The sequence below is a fragment of the Acanthisitta chloris genome, unplaced genomic scaffold (genome assembly GCF_000695815.1).
Source record: "Acanthisitta chloris isolate BGI_N310 unplaced genomic scaffold, ASM69581v1 scaffold3008, whole genome shotgun sequence".
NCBI lineage: Eukaryota > Metazoa > Chordata > Aves > Passeriformes > Acanthisittidae > Acanthisitta > Acanthisitta chloris.
Genome location: NW_008686308.1, coordinates 34,530 through 51,106, shown reverse-complemented (window position 1 = coordinate 51,106; position 16,577 = coordinate 34,530). Strand labels below are relative to the sequence as shown.

The 16,577-nt window shown below is 40.2% G+C and overlaps 1 protein-coding gene across 1 annotated transcript in view; it reads left to right on the top strand.

The window, feature by feature from the left end:
* The window catches only part of UNC5C (unc-5 homolog C (C. elegans)), a gene marked incomplete at its 5' end in the record, with an annotated part of 67,744 nt that overhangs the window by 19,419 nt on the left and 31,748 nt on the right, over positions 1-16,577 (top strand). The window contains one exon of the mRNA XM_009080058.1: positions 12,392-12,495. Coding sequence (XP_009078306.1) covers positions 12,392-12,495 — 104 coding nt within the window. The remainder of the gene's footprint in view (positions 1-12,391; positions 12,496-16,577) is intronic.

The following is a 16,577-nucleotide window of genomic DNA, read 5'->3' as shown; positions in this document are numbered from 1 at the left end:
GGGAAAGCATCAAACCCAGTATTTCTTGCATACAGCAGTTTTACGTCTCAAGGAAAATATCTGAAGCTAATGAGTGGGAATATTAACAAATCAAGCTATAAAATGAGGTGAGAACTGTTCTTTTCACAGAACCACAGAATGGTTGAGGCTGGAAGGCACCTCTGGAGGTCATCTGATCCAAGGCTCAGCTCAAGCAGGACCAACCAGAGCCAGTTACCCATAATCATGTCCAGATGGCTTTTAGATATCTCCAGCAAATGAGATTCCACCACATCTCTGGGCAACCTATGCCACTGCTATGTCACCCTCACAGTGAAAAAGTGTTCCTTGATGTTCAGAGTGAACATTCTTTGTTTCATCTTGTTCCCATTGCTTCTGGTTTCATCACTGGGCACATGGAAGGGATCATCCTGAGCCTTCTCTTTACTGGTCTGAACAGTCCCAGCTCTCTCAGCTTTTTCTCATAGGAGAGATGCTAGTCATCTTCATGGCCCTTTGCTGGACTCTCTTCAGTATGTCCATGTCTGTCTTGTACTGGGTCACCCAGAACTGGACCCAGCACTCCTTGGGCTGATTGGAGGGGAAAGATCAGCTCCCTCAACCTGGTGTCAATACTTCTTCTGTAATGCCCAGGATACCATGAGTCTTATTTGCACATTGCTGACTCTTTGTCAACTTGGTATCCACCAGGACACTCAGGTTCTTTTCTGTAAAGCTGAAAATATATGTCACTGCAGACATATAATAAAGCTGCTGTTCCTTAACAAAGAAAAAAGTGTGTGTTTCGTATACCATATGAGTTTGAAAGTGGTGATCTCAAGCTTAATATTTCATCACTGTTATTCATGGCTACTAACCTCAGTATTTATTTTGAACTATTCCCAGCTTAGACCCCAAGAACACAGGGCAACCAGTTCCCTGAAAACAGATCTTCAAGTGACTGTACAAATATTTAATGTTCATTACTTTTCAAAGTGGTGCTTTTCTTTGTAATAGAGTAGTCACACTGGGGACTTCCATTTCTCTTTCACATGATGACATACTGTTCTGTATAATGGGATGAAAATCTATCATCTGGAGTTGCTTGTCTTCCACTGAATTCATCGCAACAAAAACACATTTTGTGAGAAAAGATCATTAGAAGGTGGATTTGCAGCATACTTATATTTCCTGCACTGTGCCTAACAGTTTTTAATGGGATAAGAGAATTCTTTCAGTCAAATAAAGCTTTCCATAGCCACATTAGAGGAAGCAGATTCTGTCATTTAAAACTATCCATTTAAAGTTTGATGCTCCTTTTGTTCCCGAGAAAGTACTCCTCAGAGGAGTTACCTTCTGTGTAAACATCCAGACACAGATCTCAGAGGTTCAATTTAAATGCCTATTTTGGAATGCTTTTAGTCCAAGTAACTGACTAGAAATAGAGGACCTGTACTTTTGGGGACAGGTCTACCCTCAGAGAAAAATTTTCCTAGGGTCAAGGGGAATTAAAATTATTGTATAGTCTTCCTGCAAAAGTAGAAATACATGTGTACATAGTGCTTTCCTATGGCAAGAAACTTTTCAAGACTTTGAGGATTTTCTTTTTCTGTACTGAAACAAAAGGAGAGTGTTTCAATTTTTTTCTTCTTCTAAGCAGTCAGCGCTTCAAAGAGGCTTAACAATGTTTGAACAGGGTTTTTTAGGTTATGACTCCTGATCTAACTCATTTAGTAGATTTTCATGTCCTTCCAGGTAGCTGTTGACAGGTGACCATTAAATGAACACAGTTTAGAAGCATTTTATATATCTTCTAGTGTATTTTACTCGATGTTTAAGTAACTTTTTTGTGATGCCATGCTTATGTACCTAATTTCTATATAACACATAATCATTGTGTCTGTATATGCAAGTTATTTTATATTAATTGACATTTCTTCCAAGGTGTCCTAATTTCTATTGAAGGCCCTCATAATACTGAGTTTGCTTATTTTTCTTACTGTATTTTGGAAAGAGAGGAACAATCAGTTCAGTGATTTTTCTGGAGTCTTGGTGGGTATGGATTTTGTTAGAATATTCTAATAAAATAAATACTGGGGAGTTTTATAAGTCTGTAACTTAAATGTGGCTTTGTATTTTACTGAAGCTTTTTTAACCTTTTGTTCCTGAATTTGGGGTTCTTGGACAGCTGTGACACAGACAAATCACTTAGAGTCCTTGGCATTAAGGGTTGAAGTATTAGGCTTTCAATCTGTGGATTTTCAACCAGCACCAAACACACATTCTCTGCAAAATTGTCCATTTCCAACGACACAGATTTCTATAAGTTTCTGAGGATTTCTATAAGTTTCTGAGGTAACTCAGGACTATCTTTTAGAAACTCAGACAATGTGGGGAATATGCCTTACTTTATGATGTCATTTGGTCTGCAAGATCACTGTTTTAAACTGTGGACTCAGATACACCAATACTCATCTGTACTCACAACTTTGACTTCTTAGGATTGAATCTGTCCTGGCAATAAAAGAGTTGTTTTGTAACAAACATCCAATACAGCTAGTATGTATTCTGATGGTTACACAATGTGTCATTTTATTATTAATCCATTTAATTTATTAATGTATTAATCCAGAAAATCAAGGATGTCCAAAGACAGAAGAGTCCATCTCTCCAGATCAGTCTGCAGCTATAGTTGCTTGTTTGTCAGCAATGCAGTTTTCCCTTTTAATTGGTACAAAAGTGAGCACTGACACCTTTAGGAAATGTGAGGGGTAAATTGAGCATGTAAAGTGCTCTGCTTAAGTGCTATTATTATTTATCTTAATACCTGAACCTGGTGATTTAAACTCGACAGGTACAGCTGTAGCATAACTAGCCATACCTAGCACACTAAGAAAAGCCTCTTTCTCTCCCTCTTTCTCTTCCTCTCCTTCTCCCTCTCCATCTTCTTCTCCTTTTTTCCCTTCTCCTCCTTCTGCCTTTTCTCCCTCCTGCCCTTATGTCTTATTCTGGAGTAATTGTGTCTCTCAAGGGCTGGAGCTGCACTCTATTAAAACAAACAAACGAAAAAATAGCACCCAGCATCTCTGTTCACCGAGCGTGTAATAGAATTAACTGAAAAGTAATTTGAAAGGGTGAAAAATGTGCAGCCTGGAAAAGCAGCTTGTGTTTGTTTAATGCAGGGTCAGGCATGTGTCAGAAAGTACATAGCAACCTAGTCAATGGAAGTTCTCTGTGAAAATCAATTGCAGCATTGCTCTGACCAAGAGCTTCAGCTATTCAGGAAAGGAGTAATCTATAAATATGGAGTAAAGATGCTGCTGTTTTTCAAAGGCTGCCTATGCTAGCAATATAAACAGGAAAAGACTGAATCTAAAGACAACATCCCAGCTTCCCTAAGTGTTCAGGGCATTTAATGGCACCTCACTGTTGCACTCCTGGACCACGAGTGTGCTGGGAAGTTGCTCCCTTCAGTTCAGGCTGTTTCTAAAAGGGAATGTTTTTCCTTTTTCATGGAATTCATCATCCTGGGGCATTGGTCTCCCCATGAGAGCAGAGCTGAGCATTATTCCTCTTAAACTAGCAGATTTGTTGAGATTAATTTCCACTTTGCCATTTTAGGTATCTCAGTAACCAACAAGGTACGGTCACCTAACGTATGTATCTTGGTGGAGCTAGAAAGATGCAATAAATTTTCTGAGATATTGGCCCAGCAAAGTGCTAAAACACATTTCCTATTTATTCACACATTTCTTATTTTTCTAGGCACATCCCATCAGGAGTACTAGGAGTCACTAATATGTTTTGATACAGTTTTTCTGCTCAATTAAAAAATGTTACTGTTGTGGAGGGAGGGAGGAAGGAGAGGGATTGGGCAGCTTTGCCTTTGGCTGTAAAAAAAACAAGCCGAATATAAAGTTTTAATGTGAATTTTATGTAAGAGGACTGATGTCATTGAACAGATAAAACCTAACAGGGCAAAATTCCTGTTAAAATGATGAATGAGATCTGAGCCTGTGTAACGAAAAGCAGAGTTAAACCCACTGGAAAATACATCTGATAAAGACTAAACAATAGCTGGAGGATTTGACCTAATTTTTAGATCAGATGATAAAGAGGTGGCTAAGACAAATTGCTTTGAGCCCATGTGCATAGAGCAACCTCACTATTCATTTGCACCACTTTGGTGTTGCCTCACTGATTTCATGATGTTAACCCATGCTGTCCTTGAGAAAATATAGTAAGACTATAAGCCCTAAATCTGCTGCCAGGTTTTGGATTTGTTGAACATGTATGAGAAAATAGAAGCTTTTTCTGTAATTTCTATTACCTGCTCTTTTTTGGTGTAATGAAAGCAAGTAGTCTTTTCCTTTATTCATTATCTTAAAATCAAAATTTAAAAAAAAAAAAAATGAAAAAGTCATGGTGTAGTAAGGAACTGTGCTTGTTAATCTTTTTTATAATTTTGTACTAGTTTCCTATGTACTTATCTAAAAGCTTTTTTTCCCCCAGACATTTTTTCAAAGGAATGTAGTTAATATATGCATGTCAGATACTGTAGATAAGATAAATGCAGCACAGAAATGTAGACTGGTTTATCTCTGCTTACAAAGTGTATGCAGTTATACAAGGAAACTGATATGGAAATAAATATCACAGATTCTTTACTGACACTTGGTTATCTCATCTTTTAGTGCTGTGGCCTATGCTCCATGTTACACTGCTGCAGTGCCTTTCTTCCCTCTCTTCACACACTTAATCCAAGCAGTACCATGGGGACACCAAAGGCCATTGCAAGAGATACAAAGTTGGGTGGATGTTGAGATAAGGAGAGTAAGCTAATAAGCACATAATTTGAAAATGTTAATAGGAAGGTATGTCCAGGATATGCAGTGTTAAAAAATATTCCCAAAATGTGTTTTGCACACTTTGATTAGTGTGTGTGAAAGTTAGCAGATATAGGACCTTAATTCTTTCCTGGTCTACTAATCGATACCTACTGCTTGTAGTGAGTAAAGGGCTAACTGAGGCATGTAGATTTGAGCTGAGATTACTGGAGAGAGAACAGCACATTACAGGAAGGGCAGCAGAGAATTTAACTGAGCATTTAGCATATTTGATCCTACCACTCTGCTTTTGCTCCTGAAGGGCATGTTTCTGTACCACTCCCCAAGTTAACAGCCGTGACTCCTCCCAAACTTAAGGATGCAGTGGCAACAGTAATAAAACCAAATTGCATTGCTTTGTGTCAAAGAGATAAGACTTTATCAATTAAGGTGGACTCGATGTCACTGTTAGCATTGCTTAAACACCAAAAGGGAGCCAGCCCCTTTACTGAATCTATATTAATTTAATCCCTCCATAGGAGCTTTGTGAATATCTTGCATACACTGTCATGTCTAAGAAATTATCACCTTTCAGCAGAGCCTGCTTAGTACCTGTTGGTAAAACACAGATCCAGTCAGGAAGGTAACAAACTTTTGTGTATATTTTAGTGACCAGAGAGCTGTGTGAGTCAGGTTGTATCAGTGTATCAGAAGAGCAACAGGAACAAAAATCTACATTTATAGAAATAGTTTTCTGGTTTCGTGTTTCAGTGTCTTGTAAATTCAATTTTACAATGAATTGCCTGATGCTTCTAATGTCTATCTTCAGTACCTTTAGTATATCTGTCTTGTAAAAAGGCACCTTTTGTAATTAGGTCATCTGGACATTACATTTAGATTTATTTGAAAAGCAAGAACTTTGGATTGCATCTTCAACTATCAAAGAAAATAATGAATGGGATTAAGTTATAAGTTAGTTTTCATGTTAAACTTACAAAGAAATACCAAGCTATCAAGTGAAAATATAACAGAAGGAGAACAATGCAATCAATGTACACCTGGGAACCCATCTGCTCAGTGAGTTCTTGATAAAGTTTGCTTGCTTGTATTTTTTACAGTTGTATCAGTATCAAATGTGTTGAATGGGTCATTCTTCATTATAGGAAGAGTCCACATGGAAGATGTATTGCAAAAAAAGTGTTCAGTCTTACCAGCACCTTGGTGAACTAGCTTAGAGCTGAAGAGACGAGGGGAAAAAATGACTTTTCTGCAGATCAGCATCTGGTGAGGCTCCAGAGAGTCATCAGAGTGTAGCATTATCCCCAGCTGGCTGAAGATGCCATAGACAGAATGAGGGGCTGGCTGGTCTGCACCTCCCATTTGCTCAGGCTGAAAATACATAGGAAATAAAAGAGGAGAGGTCTTGGACTCAGGCAGTGTGTCTTGCAGATTGTAACCTGGCAAGCAAAGGGTGTTCCTCACCTCATTCTGTACCTCAGGTCAGCAGATATAGCAGCCTGCATCCCCAAACCATGTTGTGCACTTTCAAGAAGCCTGCTTTGGTCCCCATCAGTTGCTCAGCTGTGAAAGCTGATGATGCTGCTTGGCTGTGTGGTATGGCAGCCCAATGCCTCACTGCCTGAGCCACTGGATGGCTACAGACAAGCTGTGCTGGTTTGAGCTGGAGTAGAGTTAACTTTCTTCACAGAGGCTAGTATGGGGCTATGTTTGGGTTTTGTGCTGAACACAGAGTTGATAATGCAGAGATGTTTTTGTTATTGCTGAGCAGAGCTCACACAGAGCCAAGGCCTTTGCTGCTTTCTGTACTGCCACACTGGCAAGGGAGTTGGGGATGCATGGGAGATTGGGAGGAGACACAGCTGGGACAGGTGACCCAAACTGACCCAAGGGATATTCCATACCATAGGACATCATGCTCAGGATATAAGGTGGGAGGAAGAAGGAGGAAGGGGGAACATCTGGAGTGATGGTGTTTGTCTTCCCAAGGAACCGTTACGCGTGATGGGCCCTGCTCTCCTGGAGATGGCTAAACACCTCCTGTCTTTGGGAAGCAGTGAATTAATTCCTTGTTTTGCTATGCTTGTGTGTGCAGCTTTTGCTTTCTCTATTAAACTGTTTTTATCTCAACCCATGAGTTTTTGTAGCTTTTACCCTTCTGATTCACTCCCCCATCCCACTGGTGGGGGAGTGAGTGAGAGGCTGTGTGGTTCTTGGTGCTGCTGGGGTTAAACCACGACACAAGCTCAGCCCAAGCCATGAGTTGAGCCACTGGATGGCTACAGACAAGCTCAGCCCAAGCCATGAGCTGCCAGGCATCTTTGGAACGGGGCAAGCTCCACCATCCCTGATGTTCCTCTCCAGGCTGAGAAGGTGGCCAGGTCACCCTTGTGGTGCTTCAGCATTTGTCTTTAGGACAGGCCAGACATGAAACAGCTCCTCCAGAGGACGAAAGAGTGGCACAAAGTTGTGTATTAAGCATTAAGACCCAGTTTTAAGGCACTGACTTACTTCCTCAGTCCTCAGATCCAGTTGCTGATATTTGGGCCAACTAAGAGCACAGCCCTGTCCACCTGCAATCTTATTCCATGAGCAGTGGTGTACTGAAGAAGGGCAGGAGGTTTTGATCAACACCTGGTGTGCAACTGATACAGGCAGGGGACTTGACAGAGTGAGACACCTCCTGTAGAAAAGCAATTGATAGAGGTTTCAGAGAGATCCCTTGGTGGCATTGATGACACTCCTATGACTGTTCAGTGAAAATCTGGTTTTATCTAATGAACAAAAGAAAGTTTGGACCACGCAAGGACAAAATAAAATAAAATGAGGTTTTTGTACCTAACCTTTCTATTACTTACCCACTTACCCACTAAGTGGGATTGATCCCTGCTCAAAGGTCATAGACTCAGCTGTGAACAGAAAAGCTAGGCCCAAGTATGTTGACTCCACATGGTTTGTTACATTTAGATTTGAAAATCAGTCTCTAATGCCTTTTTTCTTTTCTTCTGAAAAAGGTGTTCTTAATTCCACCCACATTGTAGAAGATGATGGAAGAGGAACAGACCAGTTTTACAGTATTAGTCATGTTTCTCAAATTCAGCATCAGTCATCCAAGTTTGGGAGTATATGCAATGAGATGTGTTTTCATGAGCATGTGGATTCTCTTTCATTTTGTAGAAGATCAGTGGCATTTTACCACTCATTTTCTGCAATTATTTATTTTTTTTTGTTATTCTTATTAGACTGGGTAAAGTTAAAATGGCATTGAACCTTGGCTCTTAAGAATACTCTCAAGGGTGGAAGGTAGACTTGAAGTGGACAGCTTGGCTAGATATTGATCCTCTAATAATGGCTAAAATTGTACTAAGCCATATACACTTTTTCTCTAGCATTTTAATTACTTTTTCTGTTTGTGACATGTTTGGTATTATACAGCTGGCTGTATATACTTACCCATATAAAGCAAGCTATCTTCTGTATGGCAATATGTACCTCTTGTGAAGATCTTTTCACATTCTTAAAAACTTACTTCTCTGAAGACACACACTAAATGTATTTCTTTCAATGGACATATTTAATATGACAGTTGTATAGGAAATAGTTTGGGTTTGGTTTTTTTTTTTGTTCCCTTAAAGCTTGTTCATTTTTTAGATTGTTTGCTATAGAAGGAAAGTTGATGTTGGAGTTACTAGAAGGAGCAGAGAGTCTTAAAGGTCTACCAAGGGCAGAAATCCATCTTTCTCTGACAGTAATTCTGCATTGTTCTGTTCATCTGGTTTGCATCTAATTCCTGGCTGACAAGTGTCTGTTTTTCATGCTCATTCATTAGTCACTCTTGCATTAGCACTGTGTTGAAGTGTCTGGTCTGCCTCTTATCACATTTCTCAGAAATGATAAAAGATATCCTTATAGTTTTACCCACCCACCCATCACAGTAAAACCCAGAATAACAGAGAGATAAAATACATCTCATTAAAAGAAATTAATAGGGTCATTCTTTGCTCTTTCTTAGAAGTTGACTGGTAGAAAAGGAAGCAGGGAAATGACATGACTTCGTATATAAGATATTACTTTTAGCAGGCAAAAATGCAACTTCTGAGTGCTTTGTAAGATAAAAATGCATTAAACATATAAGGAAGTAATTTAGCAGTGCATCAAAATGTAGATCTAATGCCCCTTTGCCCAAAAAGCATAGCAATTCAGGAGTAAATCTAACAATATGGTGTAAACTAAGATTCTGCTTTCCCATTACTTTATTTCAGTTTTGTGCTTGTAAAAATTCTCTCATTTCAATGCAACTCTGTATGCAGCCATCTGTCCTTACCTGAGAGGATTGTGCAGGAGTATTTCAGGAGTCTTGGAGGAAAATCTCATCTTAAGTATGCTGTAAATGTGCTGCAATATATGCCACGTGAGCCCACTCTGAATTTACTAGGACTATACATTGGTAAGGAGAGCAGAGTCTGGCTCAAGGTGGCAGACCAGAATCTTGATTTCTTTTTGTGAAGACAGCCTTGAAGGGAAGTTAGAGGTGGGGTAGAATTTCCTGATGGGGGTGCAGACTGTTGCCTGAGCCTGGCAGTGACATTCCTACCTGAGTGTGGGTGAGATATGGGAGAGAGCTGGGGAGAGAGACAAGATGAACCCTTCAGCATCACTGTCCACCCCATCTTGCCCTGCCCCAGCAAGATGAGCTGTGGCAGCAATATTACCTGGATAAGAGGAGGAAGAGTATTGCTAACACAGACAATGTGGGATTATTCTAAATTACCAGAATAATAATGGGAAGAAAGTGCAACTGCTTTTCTCTTGTGTCTTCCTCTATGGAAGGTGAGGGTACAGAAAGCATTCTCTCAGCATCTCAGTAACAGAGCTGCTGCCAACCCAAGACTTTTATAGTGCACACTGCCTCTTCACAGACAGAGAGATCCTGATCCAGAATGGAACAAATGTTTTACTGATTTCCTTTTTCTGGCATATTTTCTAAAGATTGTAAAATTATTTTTTTCCTTTTTTTAAACTGGGATGCATTTTATTAGCCTCTTAACATTCTCTGGGAAAATGTATTCCTTCTGTACTTGCTTGCAAGCAATTATACCTTATATGACACTTTGAGAAAGTGAAAAATGTTATTGAAAATACTCTGCTTGGGAAAGATCCAAAGTTCCTCAGTACATTAGCAAGCTCACCCACTCCTGGTTGACGGTGTAATGTTTCCATGATGACTATAATTGCTAAATGGCAAAGGAAGCTGAGGATTGAAGAATTAGAAGGATGTCATTGTTACCCACAGAAGACATAGCAAGGCCATAGAAAAGAGCTGTCATTTCAAAACCCAGTGCTGTCCCAGCAGGGTGTTTTGTGATAGGTACAGCAGGTGACTGTTTGTCCAGGCCCTCCACTGCTTCATCACTTAAAAACCCATCTTGTTAAGTTGTGGGTGTCACAACCTTATGCTTGGTTCTGTAAAACCTGCCAGGTACTACTGCCATCTGTAGCTATCTGTAGGTGGCACAGCTGCAGCAGGAAGTGGTGGGATAAAACTGTGAACACATGGGAGAGAAACAACAGAATATCATATAAGAGCTCCCAGTCTTGTAAATACACAATTATGTACCTTCCCACCCTGTCCCTAAATTTGTATCATTTACTCAATAGTGTCTTACAGCTCCTTTGGGAACATTGCTACCTATGATGTCAATGCCCCTACTTAGTGTATTTTTAGCTTGTGGATCCTTCACCCACTTTAATCCAACAGTGCCATTAAAGCATCTGCACACAGCAAGGCTGTGTGGACAGGGGCAGCCAGCAGTGTCAGGGTCTCAGAGTTTGTGTTGTCTGTGACAGCTCCACTGCAACTGTTCCCAGAGAAAAGGGGCTGTTCTTACCCAGCAATTCCAGCTGTTATTAATAAAGAAGGTAAAGTGGGGTTTTTTATTCTTATTACACTTTTCTAGATTAATGTTATTTCCTTTTTCTGCACTAAAATTTGGGGTTTTTTTAAAGGCAAGTGCTTTATGGGAGAGGTGATTATTGTGCAGGTGAGGCAATGTAGGACATCAGAGCTCTATTAATGTTTCAGGAAGGTAGGCAGGACAGTAAATCAACATGTCAAGGAAAAAAATCAGATTATTATCTATTTAATCTACCTCTAATGTCTTTATCCCTCCATATCCGAACACCTGAAATCTATTATTAATATGCTATTTATTACTGTGCTTATATGCTTCTATTACCAACACAGTAACTTTCTCATTTACTCTCAGCCATGATATTAGAGCATAATTGTCTGCATTGTTCACATCTGTGTACCTGCTAAATGCACTAAGGAGGTAATTCTTTTCTTTTGAAAATACCTGTGAAACTAGCAATAATATGATCATACAAATACTGCTAGCTATATAACCTGAGGTGTTTGCTAATTTAAAGCAAGTGGTATTAACCTGACCTTATGTGTGCCCAGGATACTTATAAAGCCCACAGGGTGGGTGAGGAGTGTGAGGCAAAGGAAAAAGGTAAATACCTGAGAAACCCACCAGCTCCTGAAAGAGCTGCTCATTTCTGTATTTGTGCAACCTTGCTGTGAGATGACGTAGGGAACTGGTCTGACTTCAGAACAAAAAATAAATAGAACTGTTTTGCAAGGTCCTTTTTAAAGTCAGGCTAGCTCTCTGAGGTGACTTTGAACCTGGCTCCATGTCCATTTGCAGCAAGAACCAGCTGCAGGGAGACATAGCCCTGGTAGCTCCTGGGGCTGAATGCTCAGTTCTCCAAAGCCCCATCGTCCCCAGCACAGCAGAGTGGGTGCCAGTCCATGACAGACATGGAGACAGTGGTAAGGAGGGAACTTCTGAAGCTGATTTTACCATAAATACAAATATATTACAGAAGAGTACAAAAAACCAGAGTTCACAGCTGTCCAGTATAATGAACGGGTGGGTCTGATCTTTGGAGATGCTCTCTCTGCCTGCCACATTTCTGTGGGGGTGTGGAGGGATACAGGCATGGTTTTTAAATTATTATAATTATTATTATTACATTATTATTGATAATAATAATAGTAACAACTTAGTACTTCAGGGATAATGTTAAGGTGAAGACTAATTTGCTAAAGCTGTAAAGTTAATGCTTATAATAAAGGTAAAAGTGCACAACATGAACACTTCCATCTATGAGTTTAAGGCAACTCAGTTTATATCCTGTAGTTTTACAGATTTATTTAATTTTCCACAACTGTTTTTAGTTCTTCACTGGAATAGTTTATGAAACATAAATTATCCAAAGAAAGGACTGGTTTCACTTTTTGTTCTGTGTCTGGACATGATCTTCCATAGTGAAGCCTTGGATCCTCACTGAATTAACATGCTGCACCACAATATAAATAACAAATCCTCTATGAAATCTTTGCTTAATGTTGGAATGAAGTGAAAATATCCCAAGTTTCTTTTTCCAGTGAGCAGAAATGCTATTTTGTCTCTTGCATTTATTCAGTATGGCAATCAAATGTAATTTAAATGACCAGATATTAATACTACTCATGATTTTTTTTACTTCTCCTCCCTCCCCAGATCTCCGGAAAACTTTCGAGCAGGAGCCCTTGGGGAAAGAAGTGTCCCTGGACCAAGAGGTCCTCCTCCAATGCCGTCCCCCTGAAGGCATCCCAGTGGCTGAGGTAAGCAGGAAGAGCCATGTCCTGGCACTGGGACATCCTAACTAAAGCCTGATCAGTGGCTCATGGTGCAATGAGTTACAGCATGGCACAATTAGTGGGTGGTAATGGATGGTTGACTGACTGCTGCTCATAGACAAGATTGATTTGGGAACTGATTAATGGCTTTGGATTATTGTGCCTTGCTGGGCAGAGTTGCAGGCAGTTTGGTTTCAGTTTTTTCTCCCCTTTCAAAAATCACAGTTAGATCTGACATCCAAATGACATGTAGTAGAACATATTAATACCAGCCTACTATCTTTCCTTCTCTTTTTAAAGACAAAAATATTTCACTTATTCTGAGAGGCTCCTTTCAAGCATAGTATAAAGGTGTTTTAATTTTTAGTTTGCCAGATTATATTTCCCTCACATGTGTGTGCATCAGCCTGCCAGCTTGGCACAAAAGAATGTACCATGGTCCAGTTCCTAGGGTGAAGCAGCATGACGTGGGGATGTGTCTACCTAATAATTCATCTTCTGGGGCTTGTCTGGTTTTCCTACTGGCATTTAAGTAAGCCCAGAGTGGGTAGCCTGCCCTCCACCTGGCAGGATCAAGCCTGCCCCTCAGCATAACCCATGCCTGCCCATAGAGTGGGTGCCCCTGTGAGCAGGAGATTCCCTAAGTGGAGCTGTGGCTCCAGCTTCAGACTCACAGCTCAGGGAGGTGGGTCTCTTAGTCACCAGGGGACCTCTGAAATCCTAAATCTGCTGTGGCTGTTAAGAGAAAAATTGATTGTTAATGACGGTAATTCCCCTATCTGAATTCTCTTTGGTTTTCCTCTACCACGCACAGAAGAAACTGTTGCCAATTTGCATCAGCATAAGTCAGCCTGTCATGGCTAAGTAGTAAAGTGGTTGTCACTCAGTGCTGATGGCTGATTTCTCAGGAGATGGAGCTTAAACATGTTACATCCCCATCTAACCCAAGTTTAGACTTAATTGGAATTGCAAAACTGTGTCCACAAACATCAGAAAGAATAATTAGCATGGAAGATTTTTCCCATTTTCTTATTCCATAGATTGTTTTCTTACCCTGTTAAGATATCCAGAACTGTTTAGGTCTGCTGAAGCAGCTTGCTGACAATTGTAATATTAATCAGTTGGGTTTCCTCAGAAACTTAGCAGCAGTTTTTGATTTTCCTTTCTGATGCTTCTTTGCATCAAATCAACTTGTCGTGCTGTGGCAGGAGTTTTTGCAACAGGATCTGTTGTTCAGGCAGTGCAGGGTAGTACTGGGAAACTTCATGACCTTTGCTAGAAACAGAGATTGATGATGATGAGTAGTTTGTTTTTATGCAGCTTTACAAGCACCTCTGAAATGCCAGCAGCCAGCCTGCTTGTTCCCTTGGAAAAGTCTGTTATATCCAGTAGCACAGCAGCATAATTTAGTATGATTCATGGAAGTGATCCCCCAAAAAATCCTCTGTAAGCTGCTGTCATAATAGTTGTGCTTTTTCCTGCCTTCCAGTATCCTGCTCACTCTGTCAATAGCTCTTCATGGTGTACATTGACTGGCTCTGAATCTTATTCGTACCATGGTCAGGGCAGACACCAATTAACACTTGGAAGGCTCAGAAATCATATGCTCCCTGTCTGACATTCAAAAGAACGGTTCTCCATGCTAGGTTTTTAACTCTTCTGACTTTTGAAGTCAGAAGGAGATCAAACACCCATATTGGACAGCTGCCTAATACAGCCTCTTTGTAGATTCTTTCCAACACTGTTAAAAGAACAAAGACCTGAACACTAATGAATATGAATACCTTAATGTGACACTTTATTACAGCCACTTGCTGAAACTGGTAAGATAAATTAAAAAAAAAAAAAAAAAACAAACAGAAAGATGAAAGATAACTTGGTGGGTTGAAGGATTACATGATTATTCTAATTTAAAGATGAATCAGTTCTTTGTTTAAAACTTCATTTGCTTGTTTGGAGAAGTTTCAGATAGGATGGTACAGGTAACTAAGTAAGAAAAGACTTGCAAGAGGGCAGGCAGTAGACTGAGGCTATTTTCCATCTTGTTGATAGACTGCTTTGATTCAGAGTAGGGTAATGCATACACTGCAGCTGTGAGCAGCATTTCCAAATGCTTTGATGAACATGTGCCTCAGACTTTCCACACTCTGGGCACTGTGTTTTGGTTAGGTTTGTTGGGTTTTTTTCATTTACTGACTTCTGAAGTAATCACTGGATTTAACACGAAGACAGGTGAAGAAAAGCTTACACTGTGAAACTACAAATGCACCTTCAGTGTAATGTACTGCAGTGCTGGCACCCAGAATCTTTCCCTTGCTTTTTTTCCTTCATTCTATTCTCACCATTCATTTTGTGCTGTTTGTTTGGGGTTTTTTTCTGATATTTCAAAGTGGTGGGAACAAGCATGCTGAAGGATAAATCCTGTCCTTTTTTTCAGTATCTGGAAAATTTAGTCTTATAATTCCCAGCATATTTAATTGCAATTTACTATGTCAAGCTCTTATGGATCAATGCTAGAGCAGATCCTACGATTACTGTAAACCTGAACCACATAGCAACATAGGGCTTCTCCAGAGGCCAAGAAGGACAAAGACAGAGATGGGCAGGCAAAGCTTTTAAGGCAACATTTACCAGTCCCTCAGATCCACTAGTCCATGACAAACATTAGAGTAGGCTCAGGCCATAGACAGCAGGGAAAAAAAACCCCAAGATTCAACTAGATGTAGGTGTGCTAAAATACTCCAGCCTCATGGCCTGAGGTCAAATCAAAGTACATCTTGCTTGTTCACTTGGAACAAAGTAGGGAGCCCAGGGTTTCTTTGGTGTCTGGAAAAACCAAATCAGCTTCTCTGCAGCCATATACCCCTGCACACCAGCCCTGATGAACATAAGTGCCAGCTGCACTGTGGTATGCCTCCCCACTCTCAGTTTTATAACCAATATCAAGCCGAACCAACCTACAGGTTCTGAAACAGCTGGGTAAATGTTTTGGCTTTTCCAGTGCGTGGTCCAGACAACCATCAGAAGGATCAGTGCAAATGCTGTTACTCTGAGGCTTCCACACATAGTTGAGAGCTGAAGGGGCAAACTCACATATTTCTGCTGTGACAAAAAAAAATAAATAATGGAATGGGCATAAAAGCAAGTAGCACCCTGCCCTAGCTCCATGCTTCTCTGCCTTCTGCTTTTTCTCAATGGTAGAAATAGGATAAGGTGGTGTGATAAGCAGCCTGACCAGCCAGACTCACCCTCAGTGGAAATCAGACAGCTGAAACTCCCCAGCATCAACAGAAACATCCATTTCAGTTCTGCTCTTTCCTGTGTGTGCATTTTTATCAAGCCTAACCTGAGAAGGCAGGAAAGATCCCATCCTCAGTGCTTCAACAGTAATGACAGAGTTTTTAGCAATTAACCCCTTAGCTCATTTAATTTGTTCTTTGAAAGATGCCAGCATCATATTGCACATCATAAAATGTAGTTAGAGACACTGAGTCACATCAAATTAGCTTATTGAGATAGGTTATAGATCAAAACATAAATGAGATGTAAGATTGGTTATTATGCCATAAGCTGTCAGATGAACTTTTGCATTGAAATATATGATTTGTAGCACCTTTAGCAGGGGGATAATTGCTTCTTTAAGTATAAGTTAGGTGTTTCACAGAGTAGTTTAACTGCAGAACAAGCTGTAGCATATAGTTTGGTGATCAAGTTGGGTTTAAAACTGGATGTGATCTTTATCCAGATTCCTGGCTTTAATTAGGAACTAGAGCAAGAGGAAAAGCATTGCTGAGTCAAGAGGCAGAAGAGGGTGTTTTTCCCAGTCAAGATGACTGTGACACAAACTTTATTTAGCTGCTCTTGCACAGGCAAAAGTTGGTGGAAGCTGGGGTCTTCTTCAAAGAGGCAGCATCAGATGGCTGCTCCATCTGATTGGTGCTAATATGACTGCTGTTTGCTTTGTTTCATGAGAGCCACTTACATTTTGCAGCAGTTATCCCTTAATTGGGAGTTCATGCGTATGCATTTTCATGTAGGTGTGTGTCACCAAGACAGTGTTTTATATT